A 20655-nucleotide genomic window follows, 5' to 3' on the forward strand; every position below is an offset into this window, starting at 1 on the left:
ACTGCTAGTAGTTCTAGGTAATTTACATGGAGACTTTTGTGCTTTAGACTCCACAACCCTTGGATTGTGTGATCGTGTAAGAGAGCACCCCAACCAGGGAGCGATGCGTCTGCTGTTGGCACTGTCTGTGGAACAGGGTCGATGAAGGGCCGCCCTTTGGATACATTTTGTGGGATCCACCACTGCAGAGAGCGATGGGTGCGTGGATTTACCAACACTAGATCGATCAATTGAGCGTGCGACTGGTTCCAATGATTTGATAAGCATTCTTGAAGGGGACACATGTGAAGTCTTGCATGGGGCACGATCACGATGCAAGACGCCACCAATCCTAGCAGTTGCATGAAGCCTCTTGCTGGGAATGATTGGTTGCCTGGAACTGAGTGAGAAGAGAATGAATACTGTGAATTCTGGCTGCAGTGGGAGAGGGTAAAGTTCTGTGAGCGTCGATGGCGGCTCCTACTTAAGTAAGTCTGTGTGTTGGAAGGCTGCAGATGAGACTTCAACGCATTCACTGTAAACCCTACTTGGTGTAGTAAGTGAATTGTGGCTTCTACGGATAGCGACCACAACCCGCTTTCCTTGAGCCTAACCCCCTTATGGTGCAAGAACATCAGCCGTGTAACCTCTCCTGTCATAAGGTTGACTGGAGAAGTCTGCCGTTCGAATTGCGGGAGGCGGTTAAAATGGGACAAGTTTGTCCTCGATGAGGAGAAGGTCACGGGCATAAGGGTAATCATGTCAAACATCATACCAAGGCTATCAGCCTCTACACTGAATGCTGTTGAGGTTTCCTCCCTATTTAGTAGTACCACTAGATCAAGAGGGGATCTTTTTGCCATCCCCATGCGAGCGGATGGCGATCAGAGGGTGCCGCGCCCAAAGGGGAATCCTGGCTGGTACTCCGCCCCCTGTCGGAAAGCTATTGCTTCCTTGCTTAATGCATCTAGGCAAGGAGCTCCACTCCCAGAGTCGTGGATGGGTGCAGAGGTCGTCCCGATCTTTAAGAAAGGGTCTCGAGATGACCCATCTAACTATCGCCCCATAAGCTTGATAGACTCGTCCCAAAAAGTGGCAGGGAAAGTAATTTTGAGTAGGGTTCTCCAATGGGCAGAAGAGAATAAAATACTGTCTGACTTCCAAGCAGGCTTCAGGGCTGGTACCGGGACCATCGAACAGTCATTTCGACTGTTGATGATTTACTGGAAGGTGGTAGTGATAGGCAAAGGCAGTCTGCATTTGGCATTTATTGACCTGCGGACTGCCTTTGACCCAGTACCCCGGGAGCGCCTGTGGCGGGTCTTGGCAAAACTAGGCATGCCCTCGTACCTACTGTGTCTAATAATAAAACTCCATGAGAACAACTTTGCGCAGGTGAGGTGGGGAACCCAGGGACAAAGGACTGCTCGCATTAAAGTTAGCAGAGGTGTGCGTCAGGGGTGCGTTCTCGCTCCCACCCTCTTTTCACTTTATATAAATGGAGTCGTGGATCATCTCCTTAAAATCCCAGCGGATACACCATCCTTGGCAGGGAGGAAGAGTCTCTTGGATGGTTTTGATCAATTCTGCGAGTTAACAAGTTTAAAGATCAATACTGACAAAACCAAGTTCCTTGTTTTGAACCCTCCCAAAAAACTTGGACGGCCCCCAGTGCTTAACTTGGCTCCTTTGGAAAGGGTCAAGGAATTGGATTACCTGGGCATACGCCTCCTTGATACCATGAAGTGGGACAGTCACCTCCACAAAATGACCCTAAGCCACAAAAGGGTGGTGGGGGCTCTTCTGAAGGAGCAGAAGGCATCCTCTATGAAACCTATGGCCCCGGTGCTCGACATTTATGCTGCTAGAGCTGTTAGTGCGGAACTCTATGGAGCAGAGCTATGGGGCGCTCAGAATATGAGCCAGTTGGTGTACTCAGAGAATAACTTTCTGAGGGACTTGTTGTCCCTTCCTAAGAGTACTCCCACTCTCCCCCTTTTGTTGGACATGGGTGTCGTCCAATCCAGGACCAGGCTAGGCTGCGTCCTCTTTTGCTGTGGGCTCGCCTATGGAGGGTCCCGGAACTGGCCAGTTATGCCGAGGGGCTAAAGGAGATTTTTGGCTTGTCTGGATGGGCAAAAATAAGGTGGTTAAGGGACGTTAAAAGCTTGCTGACTGATCTTGGTCTTGAGGAGGCTTGGCATTCTCGGTCTGTCCCTCCCAAATCAGTCTTGAAGAACTTATACTGGTCTTGGGCAACAAGTAAAAGAAATACCGATCTTAGCCTGTGCCATGCCTCCAGGGATTTTTTGCTTGTAAAGGATGTGGCAGTTCGGGAACTTTACTTGGACCTCATTACAATTCCCAGGGATAGAGCTCTGTTTTTTAAGTTCAGAATTGGTGTGTTGCCGGTGAGATCATGGACCGCCCGGTGGAAACCTCCAGCCCAAACTATACCTTATTGTCCTTTTTGCCCACTGAAGATAGAATCGATCCCCCATTTTCTGTTTGTATGCCCTGCCTACATAGCGCCCCGCTCCAGGTGGCTAAAGCCACTGTGCAGGGAGTTGGGTACTCGACAATGCAGCGTGGCCCTGCGAATTTTGAGATCAGATACTCGGCCACTGTATGTTTGTGGTTTAGCCAAATACTTAAGCTGGGCGTGGCTTATTAGGACAAAATGGCTTTTACTAATTGTTTAATTATGGTCTTTGTGACTTGACCTTTTTTAGCCACTTATTGTTCATGTTTTTATAGACTTTAATTAACTCTTGTGTTTTTATTTCTGTAATACTTTTAAAGATATTTTTATATCGAAATAAAGCCACTTTGACTTGACTACTTGGTGTAGTAAGTGAATTGTGGCTTGAGTGTGTTGGAGACACTTTTGGTAAGTGCTGGCTTTGATGAGCCAGTGGTCCAGGTATGGGAAGACGTGGAGGTGCTGTCTTCTTAGATGGGACTGCGACTTCTGCCAGGCATTAGGTAAATACTCTTGGTGGCTCCAAACAGTAGTACTTTGAGCTGGTAATGTGGACCCGCCATCACAAATCTGAGATATTTGCATGGGCAGGGATGAATTGGAATGTGGAAATATGCATCCTTTAAGTCTAGAGTAGACAAAGTCGCCCTGCTGTAGAAGTGGGAGCACTTTTTGAAGTGTCACCATGTGGAAATGTTCTGAAAGTATGTCGTGGTTTAGTTCTCGGAGGTCCAGAATAGGTCTCCAGGAGCCGTCCTTTTTGGGAATTAGAAAATACAGGGAGCACACACCTAATCATTGATATTGAACTGGTACATGCGCTATGGCTCCTTCTAGCAACTACTTTGGAATCTAAAAAACGTTTTATACCCTACAACATTACCCTTCTCGAGAAAAATGCCATTTCTTCCTTGAAGTTGAACCAATCACTAATCATCAAATCAGCGGACAAAGGCGGGGGTATTGTGCTACAAGAAAAGGATACATATACAGCAGAAATTCTTAGACAGTTATTCAATACTGATCACTATTGTAGACTTCTTACAAACCCCACCAAAGAATTACAGACAGTAATTCTGCAATTAACTACAGAAGCTAAAATGCAGGGCTTCCTCAGTCACAAGGAATTTCTCTTCCTTAATGTAAAAGCTCCCCGAACCCCAGTCATTTACACTCTCCCAAAAGTTCACAAAAATCAGAGTAACCCACCAGGACGCCCGATAGTTTCGGGTTGTGGCTCCATCCTTGAGCCCCTTGGTCAATATATAGACCATTTCATTAAGGACTTCGTACCCCTCACCCAGTGTTATATCAGAGACAGCATGTCTATGATTAACCTCATTGAACACCACCCTTTCGACCCAGACAATGATCTTCTATGCACCATGGATGTAGAATCACTCCTTACACTAACATTCCACAAATCCCAGCACTCCTTGTAATTCAACAGGTTCTAGACTCCAGACCACGCCCTCACTGTGTCCCCACACTGTTCATCATCCAGTTATTAGAACTTTGTCTCACCCGCAATTTCTTTTCCTTCGAGAATGATTTTTACCAACAAGTGAAAGGTACATCGATGGGAGCAGTTTTTGCGCCTAATCTGGCCATTCTTTATATGGACCACTTAGAGAGGACTTCCATCCTCTCTCCCACGAATCCATTCCTTTCTGGCATCACCCTATGGCGTCGTTACATAGACGATATTTTTTTAATTTGGCATCACAATGAAACAACACTATGTCAATTCAACCATTGGTTGAACAATAACTGCTCAGGCCTGAATTTTACTAACACATATGACAGATCACACATCCCATTTCTGGACCTCACCATATATCATTCCAATGGCGAACTACTCACTAAACTTTATAGGAAAAGTACTGAGAGAAACACTTTACTCTGTTATGAAAGTCATCACCCCAGAGCCTTAAGAGACTCTCTACCATACTCCCAGTTTTTGCGCATTAGACGCAACTGCTTCTCCAAAGAGGATTTTTTTCTTGAAGCTGCCACCCTTAGCAAAAAACTCAGAGACCGAGGGTATCCTAAGAGACTTGTACGTAACGCTCAAAAACGAGCATGGTATTGTCCTAGGGAAGTTCTTCTATCCCCTAAAACTAAAACCAATACCGACCGTATAGTTTGTGTCACTACTTTCTCCCCCGCGTCTAATCAAATCCGGAAATCTATCTTGCAACACTGGCCAGTGTTAAATGCGGGTAATCTTTCCATAGAGCGACCTTTGTTTGCCTTCCGAAAGAGCCGTAATATCAAGGATCATTTAGTAAGGGCCACCCTACCCTCTACGCGTCCCACGGCTACCTTGGATGCACACTGGGGGCTTGCACCCCTTATTGGTCATGCTAAATGTGGTAATTGTAATGTATGCAGCATGACTATAGAAGGAAAGAGTTTTGTATTTAACAATGTCTCTATCACTTTGACTTCGTTTTCCAATTGTAACACCAGCAATGTCATTTATTTGATTTCCTGTCCTTGTAACAAAGTGTACATTGGCCAAACTACACAAAAAGTCAAACTACGCATTGGCCAGCACAGGAGTAGAGTGCGCTGCAAAACCCTCAATGCCCCTCTTGTCGAACATATTTCTGAAATGGGGCATACTGAGGATGACATCAAGTGGACAATTATCAAGACCATCAAACAACCCCCAAGGGGTGGGGACATCGCCAAAATCCTAAATAAAGAAGAACTTAGAATGATCATTCGTACGAACAGCATCAAAGATGGTTTGAATCGGAATGAGGACTGGCCCAATCTCATTTAATCCTCACTTTAATGGCTCCGTTCCTTTTTTCCCCTCTATGACAATTTGTTTCACAGCTCTTGAGAAAATCCACACCTTGCTGTGATTGAAATTTCTTATGTCTGACTCAGATTGACTCTCCTCATAATAACTCTCTCATTGTGATGAAATATTCTGTCCCTATATGACATACGTTCCTTCCTTTTGTCATATTGTGGCGCTTATCAAGAAATCCTTACTCCCCTCTTGACTCCTGAATAACGTAAATGTGTTTGCCTCACTGATGTAACTTTCTTAATACTCGTCGCAATTTTGATGTTTTCACCTTGCTGAATCTCTAATTATGCCTCTTCCATCTCCTTGCTTCCCCCAGCTTGTAGTCGTGTCAATACGACGCAGTGATGTGAAGGAATTGCATTTTTTGAATGGTTTTATAATTATTTTTATTTTTGTTTGTATTTTCATTCCCACACTCTATTAATTTACTCTGGATTGCCTACATGTAAAATGTTTCGTCTATTGATGTACTGTTTTTAATATTTCAAAGACTCCCCTCCGGGTAAATCTTTCTTCCATCTTTACTCTCCTCTTCCATCATGGCGGCATGTTTTCACGTTCTAGTGCGCCACACGCTCACGCTGCATGTATACCGGCACGCTTCCCTGGCCCTCCTCGTCACTCGTTCATCGTTAACTGAGGACGCCACTTGATCTCGGTAAGCACTCTGATTGTTTGCCCCTTACGGGCTTATCCACCATTGACCATTTCACTTACCTGCACTTTCCCCCTTCCAGTGCATACTCACGGATCACTCATCTTTGCAATTTGATCGAAATTGCCTGTTAACTCTGGATGTCTGGTACCTTCCTTCGGACCTAATTACCAGTTCCTGGATCGGAGCAAGATAATCGCATTGCCCGTTTCTGTACTTAAACAGGTACCTCTCCCTGGTCGCCCCTACCGCCCCGGCGCCACTCGTTCACTTGCTCTCTGCCTCACGTGCCTTCCTTCCTTCCCCAGCTATCGTTGCGGTTACCCCCGCACCTACGAGCAGCCTACCAGACCCTTATTGCACGACAAGACGCAAGTTTTTTATTCTGCCAATTGACCACGTCTGCATTCCGATTTACTCTCTACGGTAAGCGGGCCAATTGGCTGCTCCACACCCCGTTATCAAGACCGGTAGTCACTACTCAATGCTTACTTCATTGTGGTCACACACTTTGCGCCCCGCCACCCATCGGCTTCACATACCATTCGTAGCACTCTTCTTCCGGCGCTAATCTAATGCTTGCCTCCCTCTTAAATTAGATATCATCTTGTTACTTCACCAGCTCACCCGTTAGCTTCCTAAAGACTCTAAAAATGCATGCAGTCACAAGTGGCATGTGCACTGAGCACAATCACGGCTGAAATTCCGCGCTGCCTCATCCTAGTTCTAATTTTCCTTTTTTTCCCCCTCCTCACACTCCCATTTCCCCTCTCATTCTCCCACAGGCAATTTCTTTCAATACCAGGCTTGTACATTCTTGCGTCCTGATGATGATCCTTGTATCTCTGTAATAGGATCGAAACGTCGTCGACCCCAATCTAAACAGCGTGCACATTAACCAATTACGTAAAAAAGTGCATTGTCTGTATGGAAAAAGCTTAAACACTGGATTTTGTAATTAAGCTCCTTTGCCTTGCCTGCAATGTCTTGTTTGTTTTGTATATGTCTTTTTCTCCCAACGGATACAGGACTGTGTCCCACATATGTTTTGCTGTTGATTATTGGTTGTGTTTCATTGAAGAATTAAACTGGATGTCCGGCTGGACATTCTTAATATAGTTTCGATTCTGTACTATATTTATTCCCTTTACTCCTTAAACTATTTTGAGGACCACTGTTTGTTTGAAATTAACAACTACCCAAGGTCCTCAACTACCTATTGGGTCCCCTTGTTTTGTTAGAATTTGTACGAGGCAGCAGTATTGTCTGAGGATATGGTCTTTGGACCCCCCACAGTAGAAGGAGCAACAAAGAGCCACTTGTTGAAGAAGACTGTAGGGCTCCCATTGATTTAGCTACCTATGTGTCATTTTTCATTTTCTCCGATGCCTGATCTACTTCAGGCCAGAAGAGATGCTTTTTATCAAATGGAGTATTCAAAATGGATTGTTGGACTTCAAGTTTAAACCCGGAAATCGTCAACCAGGAGTGCCTCCTGAGTAACACACTAGTGTTAATCTCTCTAGCTGCGGTGTCAGCAGCATCTAAAGCACATCTGACAGAGAAATTGAAGATGAGCTTTCCTTCTTGTACTAAAGCCTCAGCTTTTGCTTTGTGCTCATCTGGGAGACATTGGAGCAATTGCTCCATTTCGTCCCAGTGCGCGCCATCATACCTGGCTAATAGGCCTGGGTGATGGCAATGCGCCAATGATTTTCTGCCTGGGCGACTACTCGCTTACCAGAAGCGTCAAATAATTTTGAATCATTGTCTGGAGGGGGGGGAGTGGGAGGGGGGGGGGCATCCTGCGAGGTTTGTGAATTGGCCCGTTATGGGCATTAGAGACAACCAGTGAGTCTAGTGGTAACTTTCTCTAAATAAAGACTAGATCCAACGGAGCAAGCTTATATTTTTTGTCTATTCTGAGAGTGAGAATACAAGCATGAACAGGGTCCTTAACTATACATCATCGGCGTGTCTCATCATGCCTTTGAGCATAGGAAGAGTCGGACTGGATCTAAGTGTACTACTGAGAATTTCGAACAAGAAATCCTCTTCTAGGGATTATTTATGTAACTGCACCCCATGATATTCTGCAGCTCTAGCAAGTAATTCTAAATACCCTGCGTTGTGGTCAGGAAGGGAGGCTTTGCAAGGTAAAGGTCTGGGTCATTGTCTGTAGGTGAATCAGTACTGTCGTCTTTCCAGAGATCTAAAGGTAAATGAGTATCTCCATCATCATCGTCATCAGGCTGTGGTGGTGGAGAGTTAGTCAGTGTGAAGTAAAGCAATGGTATAATGTATGTCTTCTGACTCAGGTTTGCGTTTCTAAGGCAGTTTAGTAAGAAGATGTCATGTATCAGGATTAATGTAAAGTTCCTTTTGTTTTGGGTCCGATTTAGGAGGTGGGGCGTCAAAGATCGGATCCTGCAGCTTCAGAGGAACATATTTTGGTTTCGGCACTGAGGACTTCGGTGCAAGGGTGAAATGACTTTTCGGCGTGGAAGGTTTGGGTTACGAAGCCGTTTTCGATTTCGGCGTGGTGGATTTCAGCTCCAAAGCAGTCTTCGGCTTCAAGCCCGAAGGTTTCATCTTGGTGCCCGACTCGATCTTAAGCCGGAAGGCTTAGCGACGTGTTTCGGAGCAGAGCCGGGAGGCGGGCCGTTAGAAACATCTTCTCGGTGTCGACCACGGACCAAAGTTGGATGTGGTACCAAAGACCTTTTTTGGGTTGAATTGGATTTCGGGTCAAGGGGTGTTTGATACTCATGGGAAGTTGACCTTGCACTATGTCGTCTTCCATCTTGGAGTCCGATTCCGGAATAGATACATGTTCTTCCTGCTCCTCCCCTTGTGCATCGAATTCTTTTTGCTCGGATCCTTCACCGAAGATGTCTGGCGTGTATTCGATGTTCTGGCTTAGCATTTCACGACATCAAGCCAGACCATCTCGGAGTGTTTTGATCGATCGAAACGATCTGCACGAGTCTCAGTCCTGTTCTTTGTGCTCTGGAGATAAGCACAAGATGCACACTTTGTGTGAGTCAGTCCACGGATACTTTGCATGGCACCGAGGACAGAATTTGAATGCAGTCTGATCAATACACTGCGAAGTGGACCGATGCATTTAGCCCCAATGGCCTTCCGCGAGTTTTCTGATCGAAATAGAAATTTTCTTCAATTGATACGATACGCAGAGAAGTGGGATACGCATACGAATCAATTCCGACGCGGGTAGAGTGGATTACGCACCGAAGGGAACCCAAAGAACGGTTTCGAACAGGAACGGAGCAATACACATCCAAAACCGATGGCAGAAAAAAACAATCTAACAATGGAGTTGATGTCCAGGCGCACTATCACCGAAAGGAGGAGTCACCTTACCTCGTGACTGGAAAGACTTCTTCGAAGAAAAAAAACACTTGAAAACATCTGGATCCAACACTAGATGGCAGGAGTATGCAAAGCATGTGATCTACAGCTCACATGCCTCAAACACTGAATTACTTACCTTTTGTCCAGGAAAAGTCTGTGTGATATCTAGGCATATCACACTGATTAGCAATAGTAAGTTAAAAAGTAACGTTTACAGTAATCTGTAAAACAACTAAAAGGTGATTTTGAACTGTTGACTTACCTGTAAATCAACCACCTGCATTTGAACTTGCATTCAACTGTAAATCGCAGCATAAGTTTTTGCAAAGTATTATTTCACTCACCGGCACCAGGCTTGGCTTGGTTCTAGAAATAAAATAACTAAATAATATTTTTCATACAAACAAATTGGTCTGAGTTCAGACTTTGAGTGTGTGACATCATTTCTTGTCTGAGTGTGTACAACAAATGATTAACACTACCCTCTGATACAGCCTTACTGCTCGCCCACACTACCACAAATAGAGAGTAAGGTATTATGTACTTTAGCCTCTAAGGTTCCACTGGACTCTTGTGCATAATATACCTCATATTGGTATAGTATATACAGAGCCAGCTTCCTATACCAAGTATTTGAACCCACTGGTGGTAACCCGCAGTAGAGACGCCCACCTGAGTCCCTTGGGGCCAGTGCCCACCGCGTATACCGTGGATTTTGATGCAGTGATGTGTAGGCCAAAGATCTCTCCAAAAATGTGCATGATCTGCAGTATCCGGGGTTGCGTGGTGACTGGTGCCGTAAGGAAAAAGCGGATGTTTGTGTCATATAGCGCTATCCATTCTGATAGTCCCTACCCCCACTCAAAACTTTGCACCTGCGCGACCATCCTCACCCACACCGCCAGCGGTTCCATGGTGAAAGAAAACAGCAGGGGGGGGCAGGGGACAAACCTGCTGCATCCCCCGCTGCATAGGAAATGTGGCCAACCTGACCCCCGCCACCCACGCCGACGTTAAGTCCTGATATAATAATCTGAGATAAGAACTGAACCATGGACCAAAGCTGAGGCGCAGGAGGAGGAGAAACAAGTACTCCCAACTCACGGAGTCAAATGCTTTTTCTATGTCTGCCACAATCACCACCTCTGGCTCTTCTAGTCTATTTGCTAGCGCCATCGCATTGTATACACGCTGGATATTGTGATGAGTCGCCTGGTGGGGTATAAATCATGCCTGATCCGGATGTGTCAGGTCTGGAATATGATTTATTAGCCTATTTGCTAGCGCTTTGTGTAGGAAAGTGGGTTTCTGTTGCAGTAACTGATGCACTTTGACTTGATGTGCCCTGAGTCCCCTTGCCAATCAGGTTTCCAGGGCCTGAGTTCTCTCTCCAAAACTGTACCTTTGTACCCCCAATGAGCACCTCTCTGGCCACAGATAAGCCCCTTGTAAAAGGTACAACGAGTACCAATGGCAATGTGACCAGGGAAGGCCTCTAAGAACTGCAGCACCTACTGTGCCACCCTTAGGGGCCCTGCACCCTAACACCCACACACTGGCATTGCAGGCTGCGTGTTTTGGTGCAGAGAAAGGTGATGAGTCGACATGCAGCTCCCCAGTGCAGTAGCGAATGTACGCCCCACGTAGCGTGGGTTTAAGTGCCTCCCATAAAGTCTGAGGGGATGTCAGGGTCTACATTGTGTGGAAAGTAGTTTTCTATAGAACGCTCCATATGTTTTAGATAGTATGGGTTCGGAGGTGCCAAGGCGATAGGCACCAATGGAATGCTGGGTGCCATGAGCCCCAGGGCCACTGGGGAATAATCAGAAAATCCTCTGGCAACACAGTCATGTCGGATACGGTGTGCATATAAGAACGTGGAACTAGAAAACAATCAAGTTGGGAGTATGAGACGTGGGCAGCCAAGAAGGTGGTGTAACCCCTGGCCGAGGCATGGTGTGCCCTTCTTACACATCAGACCCAGTGCTGATATAAAGGATAAATGCATCTCCCCTGTCTCTGGAGGCTGTCCCCACGGGCACCACCTATCCACAGCCAGGGCCACCACTCCATTCCAGTCACCCCTAATACTATAAGTCCACCAGGTAGTTCACCCCGACCCCGTCATTAATTCTATAAAGGATTGTCCGAGGGGGGAGGGCATATATACTTAGCAGCGTGACAGATTATCCATCAGTGTATCAACCATATCTATCTGCCCATGTCTTGATATGCCAAAATGGAACAGTCTGCCCGATCAGCACGCCCGTACCGCTGGAGCCCTTGGTGAACCCTGAGTGATAGATCTGTGAGCACCTCCATCTAGCCAGGCAAGGGACCTTATTCGAAATGAGGTACATTTCTTGCAGTACATCCGCCCCCACCACTTTGCTGGTTTCATAAATGTCTCTCTCTTAACCTTAGTAAGCAGGTCATTTACGTTTCACAACACTACCGTAGGTGGTTAGTGGTACCAGACTGTGATGGGGACTCCTATCCAGGCCATACGATAGCATCCGTCTGCAGGACCTGTGAAGGAGTGGGCAATTGGGGAGGCACGTAAAAATTCAAACAAACAAAAATAACATACAAAACACTAACCATAATGATTCAACAGCAGCTACAAATTAAACAAACATCTAATCCCCCCCCCCCCGCCCCGGGGGTATATACACTTCAGAGTTTGTGGGAGGTACCAACGAAAGCATGCCTTCCTGCCATTGTCACTTAGGAAATCCTGCACCTAATGTCCGAGAGGTTGGGAGTCCCCCTAAGCAGCTGGATTGTCAATCGTTCACCTGGAACACTTCCATGATGAGCGAGACCTGTTGTGACACTTCGACAAGTGTTTGCGAGCTTGAACTGTTTGTCACCCAGGGAGGAGTCCGAATCGATGCGCGGAGGGGTGTGAGGCTTAACATGAATTCTTTTGTCAATCTGAGGAAACACCTCCTCAGGTGACCTAAAGAAAAGTGTCCAAGACTGATACAAAACTGAGTTTTGCGGGATATAGGAGCTTGTACTGAAGGTTTAACTCAAAGGTCTGGTGTTGTTGCTACACCAGCCTGGTGTAGTCTGGGAAAATCGTTATGGGATGTGATTTGAACAGAATTTTATCCTGGAGCCGGACATGTTTAAGGATGGTGTCTCTGTCCATATAGTTTACAAGATTTGCAATGACTGGTCTGGACCTGGCTCCGGGGGCGTGGGCGTCGCACCAGAGCCCTCTGGGCTCACTCAACCACAAAGCAAGGGGAGAACAACTGGTCAATGAAACGTTACATTGAAGAGCCCTCACACTCCTCAGGAAATCCAACGAGTTGTTGTGGCGTGCCCTTCCCTCTGCGTCTTCCACATATGCTGCCAGTTCCCTGGTCACGGTAAGCTTAGGCATGTTTGCTGCAAAGATGTAACTAAATCTTCCATCCAGAGACCCAGGCCTCTGCCTCCATAATCCACTTCACTGCATTCCGTAGGTCCTGAAGGGATAATGTGACCTCCAAGCCCACTGCACTACATCAAGTATGCCTTGTGACTGGTGTGATGGCTGCCAAAAGGGCGACACTGTCTGGAAATGATTAGTCATGACTACCTGCCCCAGACAGGGTGAAGGGCCCTCCTGGTTGGGTGTATTTGTCCAGCATGCTCTGTTTGGAACTCGGCGGCACTTTGTCCTTATCCCTACTGCACAGTTGGACCTGGGCACAGTCTTCACCTTGGTACGTCTGGCACCTTAACTGTCCCGCCCGACCCCCACCATATCCTTGTGGGGCGGCACGAGCAATCAGGACTTCAGATCTCTGGTAGAGTCGCTGTGTCAGGGCCTCCTGCCCAGGTAAGGGACACAAGAAGGAATGTGAAGGGATGAAGATGGGTGGGGGAGGCCCACACTGAGGTAAACCGCCCAGAAACCTAGTTTGGCTGTCCCCGCGATTGATGTGCCCGCCCTCCGTTTGGCCCCCTAACAGGGTCTAATGCTGCAAGGTTCAAGCACCTCGCCGGGTGAAGGCCCCAAGGTACGCTTGTCTAGATCTTCACCTTTGTTAATGTGCCCTCAGGGGAAGGGGCGTGCCCCGTGTGGTGGGCCTACCCGTAGTCTGTTGTTGCGCAGGGCGTGGTGTGCAATGTTTGCCCCAAGGCCGTTCTCCCTGGCCGTCATGGAAAGCGTTTGTGTTGTCAGAGCAACTGAGTACATGGGAGGCCTGAAAAGCATCACCTCAATCACTGCCCCCACCAAGAACAACACATTTTCAGGTGAGGCTTTGGGGTCTGTATGCAGCTGCACTGGGGCCCTATAACATCCACTCAAGTAGGCCAACGTGCTGTGACTAGCTCTTGGAGACTACCTCTGATTCAGCTAGGCCGCCTCCCTTGAATCGGAGACCACTACGCCTCTCGCGCCCCCAATGGTCAGGTAGGTATATACCGGCCCCCGCCTCCTCATCGCCCAACCCAACACTCACCTCTGGTGTCACCACTCCCGCTCTCCCTCGGGCCTTGATACCTTCTCACCGCTTGATCTGCTCAGTGTCTACCCTCTTTGCCTCGGTTGCTCATGGCCAACAGGAGAGATCTCTCGGAAACTGCGCCTCGGGGCTCCAGGTCATGGTTTGAGCTCCACCTTTGGCCCACTGCCAGAGCCAATGCACCTTCAGTACTCCTGGGTGGCAGGCTGAGGGGCTATGGGGGATTGGGGAGGGAGGGATTGGAGGAAGAGTAGGAAAACACCGTATCAGCAGTGGCCCCCAACGCGGAGCCTAGCACCCCTCTGCACTTCAGTAGGCCTTATGTGGAGCTGTCAGATTTAGCCGCAGGCAATTGCCCTCACTGAGCAGCCACACCCATAAGTCCTTGCAGGTCACTTCCCCCGCTCGACAACTCTGGGGGCGTCCAGCTCCCCAAAACTCTCCTGTGGCACTGCAGGCACCCCCTGGACCATGGCACTTTGGATGGTGGCACCCCCGCCGAGGTGTGATGGGAGGATTTTGTCAGATGGCAGGTGACCGTGCAGAGCCACTTGAAATCGCAGCCAACATAACCGTGTTCAAGCCATGCCCATCACACATCGTTGGCGTACCAATCACCCTCTTAAGATTGTTCTGATATTTATGTTTTACATTAGGTTCATCAGGAGCCTGTTCTTTTGGCTCTCTTTATGTGAGATCGTCTGGATGATGGTGTCTCAGACTAAGTAGCCATCTGGGGCCGCAACATCGATAGTGCATCCATACGAAGTCTCAAGAAGCGACTTCCATCATTTACACACATACTTTCGATGTTGAATGTATTTTGGTCTGAAAGTCTGCATCTTTTTAGGTGGATAGATCTATTTCCATTGATCATGATAATATATACAATAATTAAATATTTGCAATTAATGAAGGTCGTTGTGGTTTTTACAATGCTTTATTAAGGAACCTGACTGAACGCTGTTGGAATCAATCATGTGTAATACATTGATATCAGTTGTCAAATGTGCATACCAAATATCTGTAATGTATTGTGTTGTCAGATTTATAGATGAAAGAAAAATATTTTTCCAGAATTTATTTGGTACGTCTTATTAACATTTGACGTTTAATTCCAAGTTGGATTATTAAACCAACTTGATTTTGAATGTGTATAAATGACTTCTTCAGGAGCCTTTTGCTTTATGTGTTCGATTATACCCAGGAATATTGAGTAGCCCTAGTGTGTTTGCATCTCCTCCAAGGGTCACATGAAGTTGGTCTGACTAATGGTCGGTCTTGGTTCACTCCAGATAAGAGCCCGAGGCTAAATCAACACTGAGGTTGCGCAACGAGATATGCGGAGAATGACAAGGGACTAAATTCTTCACTTAGATGGAGGTCTGACAACACTTTTGAAATGAAGACAGGGAAGTGAGTTCAGAGAACCATGTGGAACACGGACACATGTTTGCCAGTACTGCCAGTACAAAGGGCTTGCAGATAACGGAGGTGTCTAGCCCATGTCATGGCCTCCAAGAACAAAGTTCATGTCTCAAGTATCAGTTCAAAAGGTTTAAGCACAAACTTGGTGTAATTTAGGTTCTTAACTTTCAGGAATAAAGGGTCGAGATTGATCAGTGTGTACATTTTTTATCTCCAAATCCTGTTTGCACCTAAAGGGTTCTCAGTGAAGCAAAAGCGAAGCCATAATGTTTTGTTTAGAATCCAGTCTGTATTGGTGGGGCCTGGTGACATCACAGTGAAATCTGCTGCTAGAAGCTCTTAAGCTCCGGGCTTCAATTCGATGGAGCGACTGATCTGACATAGGCAAGACGAACTCAGAGATATCGATATTTGGAAGTTTCCAAAATGACTTTCAATGTCCAAAGGTTCCAATTCAGCTTATATGGAGCATTAAGAACACCTGGATTCCCCATTTCCAAGACACTACTAACAGCTTCAAGCTCATTATGGAACAACTGAGAGAACTTCAGAGTGCCAATTTCTGTTTAATTCGCAGAGTCCCTCAGATGAACAATCTTGGCGAATTTGCATCCAGAGTAGGTAAACACCTAACTCCAACTTACTTTGTCAATCCCCACAGGAATGACCGTACAAGCCTTTTTATGCCAATGTATTCGTGTTTTAGATCCCTGCTTAAAAGTGGCTGTAGGTTTCAATGTCTCCAAGAAACAGAAGATGTTATGTAGCAATATAAACATTTGTCGTTCTTGATAGTGTAACATTCTGGGACTGCACTCTGAAATGTTACACATGAGGATCTACAGGCCACAGTTCGGTCGAACGGTGACCACAGCAGAGGTGTTGGACTGAGGGTCACCTGTTGTACAGTTGTCAATGTGCTTAGCTAGTAGAGGAGAAAAGGGGTTCGCTTAAAGTGGTGTCTTGAATGCCTGCTGCCGCTTCCAGCGCAGTTTCACAATCTAATAAACTGGACATTCTTTTCTTGTGGGTTGGAATAGACAACACACCCTCCTGGTGTTGACATCTCGAGCTGGAACTACACGCCCTTGGTGAGAGGGACTTAAGGCTCAATGGCCTTTAGGTACGGTATATGTTTCTAGATTCCTCAGAGAGATTGGTTCTGGAGACAAATCATGATGCCAGATTTGTTTATGGGTCAAGCCCCAGAAACTCTGCAGCATCACAAGCTCTTTTCACTGTACAGCCTGCTCACCTATGCTAGGGTCTTCCTAAGCGTGTCTGACGCGCGGGCAGACACTGCAAAGCCAAAGCAGTGCTTGTTTCTCAGTCACTCTGTGGTCTCAAGACATTTAAGGGGATTGTGGTCACCAATAACCTGTGAATGAAATGCTCCCTGTGGCGGAGTATAAAGCCCATTAATCTGCCTACGGCCACCTTTCAAGATTACTCATTAGAGACTCACAGGGCCGGTAGAAACGTAGTACTACTTTTCCACTCAGACTCTGGTGGTGGTACCCTTCATCTTCTAATTACTTCCAGCAGAGCCTCATGCTCTCGAGGCTCAAAGACGCAGTTGGATAACCATGTAGCAAAGGCATCAAGTTCTTTTCCCTTGAGATCCTAGGAGGAAATGTAGCCACCAAGTAATGTGTAGCTTGTATTGACTTGATATAACATACTTTCAGTCATGTGCTGATCGCCATGTTTCACAATTCAAGTTGGGAGAGTTTGTTACAATATTGATTTGCCGCACAATTGATTTTAGAGGTTGCTATAAGCTCAGACCGGGGATTCTATGGCTGGGCACATATTCTTAACATAATCCAGGACTGATGTTAAACTACAGCGAAAAGAAACCTTCTGGCTTGGGCTGACTGTAGAGTAAGATCCCGGTATCCCTATACAGGAGGACATGCTACGTACAGTCTATCCATTCAGCACTCCAGAATACCATCGTACCTTCATTTTAGAAAAGGAAATTATTTCATTCAATATGACACTCTTGGTGCATCTACACTACCATGCATCCCCTCACCAAGCACAACAATCTTACTTTTATTTGTTGTTTGACAATCGGCAAGACATTTTGAATGAACAAAGATCAGAACTTTAACTAGGGCTGTTAAAAAATACCGTCCTATGAACGTTTCACAAGATGTGTGAATATTACGCATGCTCCCAATTTGCATCTCTCTTTGAGAGATACACGTTACCAGTTTAGAAACGCGTTCACACTCTAAAACGCCTGCAAGCCTGCACTAAGGAAATACACTTAACATTGTAACACTATACATTCTGTGGTCAGTTCTTTTTATCATGAAATAACCTTGACGTATGTACCAGTCCAATTTAATGTATATGTAATACAATTTAAATTACTTGTGGTGTCTTTAAAATGTTCCCTATGCTGTTGATCTTAAGGTTCACTGTTCAGAGTTCCAAAATCAAAGGAATATGTTTCATTTGAGATAGGGCTTTGTTTACAAATACACGGACAGGATCGTGTACAAATAGTGACATCGGTGACAGTCGGATCTACTTACACGGACAGGATCGTGTAGAAATAGTGACAGCTGTGAGTCGGATCTACTTACACAGACAGGGCAAGCCATTCTCCATAAGATGACAAGCTGCGGATTCCTGCAGTCGGTGGCTGTCCCCTTCCTGTCCTACCTGCCAGCCGGGCCTGATGTTTCCCAACAGCTCCAGTGCTTTACAGCAGCATCAATGAGTGAGCTTTGGGTAGGGTAAAGCTGCTGTACCCATGGCCCTCTGACCTCACAAAGGGCTATGGCAGCAGCTGCCTGGACTCAGAGGCTACATCACTGAAGCAGGAGCAGCTGTGCTGGTCTCATACCCCCAGTTTAAGGTAGAAAACACCCACAGCGGGTGAGGTGTGTGTGTGTTGGAGTGAGGAAGATCAAGGTCAGAACCAGTCAGAATCATACAATACCATCAACACCAAAGAGAAATGTACTAAAGCAAGAGAACAGACACGTCCTAGGCAAAGGGAAGCAAGGCCATCATTGCATTCGCTTCTCTAGCAAGGGTCAGGCCACACACATTTAGCTACAATAATGCCCTTGTTTCAATCACATCCCAAGCCAAGTTCCAGCAACAGTCACAGGACAAGCTAAGCTCCAGCCTTGGCCAAAACTGTGCCACTGCCTCGGTCATAGACAAAAAGAAGCGTGGACCTGCTCGCTGTCACATCTGCCTAATCCTTGGCCATAAGTGAGATTGAGCCTAGAACATAGTACAAACTTCTGTTAAGCCAATGCAGAACTCGAACACTGCTCGCAACCAATGCAGAGCTCTAGCGCTGGTCGTAGCCAAAGCTGAGCTCTTGTTCAACAAACAACCAAAGGAAAGCTCTACCCTCAGTCGTTGCCAAAGCATAGCCCCAAATCAAGCCAAAGGAGAGCTCTAAACTCAGTCAAAGCCAAACCATACTGCAGCCTGAATCACAGCCAATGCTTACTCCATACTCGAGTCACAGCCAATCCTAGCTCCATACTAGTGTCACAGCCAATCCTAGCTCCATTCTCGAGTCACAGCCAATCCTAGCTCTATACTCGAGTTACAGCCAATCCTAGCTCCATACTAGAGTCACAGCCAATCCTAGCTCCATACTAGAGTCACAGCCAATCCTAGCTCCATACTAGAGTCACAGCCAATCCTAGCTCCATTCTCGAGTCACAGCCAATCCTAGCTCTATACTCGAGTTACAGCCAATCCTAGCTCCATACTCGAGCCACAGGCAATCCCATAGAAATCAGCCAGAGTCACAGAAATGGTGAGCCATTGCCTTTGCCACTGGTTAATCCAAGCCTCTGACACCTCAATTCAAACCTCAAACTCAGTCAATGCCAATCGCAATGTCAACCATTATCAACTGCTGATCCCAAAGCACAGCCATGTTCACAGCCACATCCAAGCCCAACCCTTGGACACAGCTGCAGTCAATCACAAGTCCCATTCCCAGGTTCCCTCAGTTAAACCCACTGAGCAACACTATCGGCCATAAATTACTATCAGCACAAAACACACAGGAAGTGACCAAGTGAACAACATCAAGCAACTTACCTCAGTCTTTAAAGACCCGATCTCAGTCATCAGGCATTCTAGCTTCTTGTCATAGGCTTGCATTCTGCTGCGGAGGAGATCTTCCTCATCAGTCGATACGTCGCATGAATGACTGGATGACATTTTGTCTATTTCTGGTGGTGTTATTTCGAGGCGATGAGTTGCGCCCTGACAAGATAGAGAATGCAAGAAACTAAACTTAGGGAATTCAGAAGACACTGAAATTATTTTTAGACTGGGAAGTAATTTGTGTGGGACATATGCGGAAAGAAAAAAAAGAATAAGAACCAGTATTAACAAGATAGATTGGCGGGAGGCAATGATGGTGAACGGCATTCATATGTATAGGATTAGAGGTAGGGGAGTGGAGGTTGAGAATGTCTAGGGCCGTGTGTGCCGAGATCACAGACAAGTAGAGGGATAGATAACCATGTACAACTGTGTGAAGATCAGAGGCAGGGGACAACAATGTGTGTGTATTAAGAGGCAACGGTCCCTAATGCAGATACCAAAGGCAGGAAATAAACGACCATGTGTGCATGTGTGTGCGTGCGTGCGCAGAGAGCAGAGACAAGCAGAGGGTCATCTCAATATGCACAGAGACACGTAGGGGGATGAATGATCGACCATGTCTGTGAGTGCAGAGAAGCAAGTGAGGAACAACACGAGTGTGTGCACGGAATCAACAACCATGTCCATGCATGCAGAGATCAGAGGAAATAAATGGACTACAAGCAAGGTTCTTTTTTTTTGTTTTAAAGATGTCTTTATTGCTTTTCAGAAAATAGTGTAAGGGAACCAAACAGAGTACATTGCCATATTTTCATGTGAGGGAGAGATGTAGGTATACAAATGCAAGGAATGGTCACCCACGTGCGCATTTATCTAGTACAGAGGGATCTAAAAATACTGGAGCCTAGTAAAATTCAAAGTGCAATATACCCAGTGGCAGTAAATAAGGAAGAGTAAAAAAAAGAGCCAGGGACAGGTTGAAAGTAAAAGTCAGGAAAGATTAACAACCCCTATATAGCTAGGGGTTTACTGCAGGGGAAGGGTATAAACAGGGCAGGGTCGACCATTTCCAAGAGTGCAAAGAGAAGCATGTAATAATTGAGAACGTTTGTGCAGAGACGAGCAGCAGAGGAACAACGTTTGTGTGCACCAGCGGGGGTTGAGAGCTACATCTGTACAGAGGTCAGAGGCAGGGGAGGAACATGTACACCTATGCCTGCAAAGGCGAGCCCAGGATGAATGGGCACGATTAAGCGGAGACAATCTGTTGATGGGCAACTCTGTATGCAGAGATTACAGCTGTGTGGGGTGAGTAACCGTAGCATTTGTCTAGAGAGAAGCA

General features: G+C 46.4%; 1 protein-coding gene across 8 annotated transcripts in view; it reads right to left on the reverse strand.

The window, feature by feature from the left end:
- The window catches only part of ODF2 (outer dense fiber of sperm tails 2), a 433573-nt gene that overhangs the window by 245440 nt on the left and 167478 nt on the right, over positions 1-20655 (reverse strand). For 7 of the 8 annotated variants that reach the window (XM_085614079.1, XM_085614082.1, XM_085614080.1 and 4 more), the window contains one exon: positions 19302-19469. The exons of the other annotated variant lie outside the window; for it this stretch is intronic. In XM_085614079.1, the coding sequence (XP_085470205.1) occupies positions 19302-19469 (168 nt within the window). The remainder of the gene's footprint in view (positions 1-19301; positions 19470-20655) is intronic. 8 annotated transcript variants of the gene reach the window in all.

Source organism: Triturus cristatus, chromosome 1_2 (genome assembly GCF_964204655.1).
Source record: "Triturus cristatus chromosome 1_2, aTriCri1.1, whole genome shotgun sequence".
Taxonomy (NCBI): domain Eukaryota; kingdom Metazoa; phylum Chordata; class Amphibia; order Caudata; family Salamandridae; genus Triturus; species Triturus cristatus.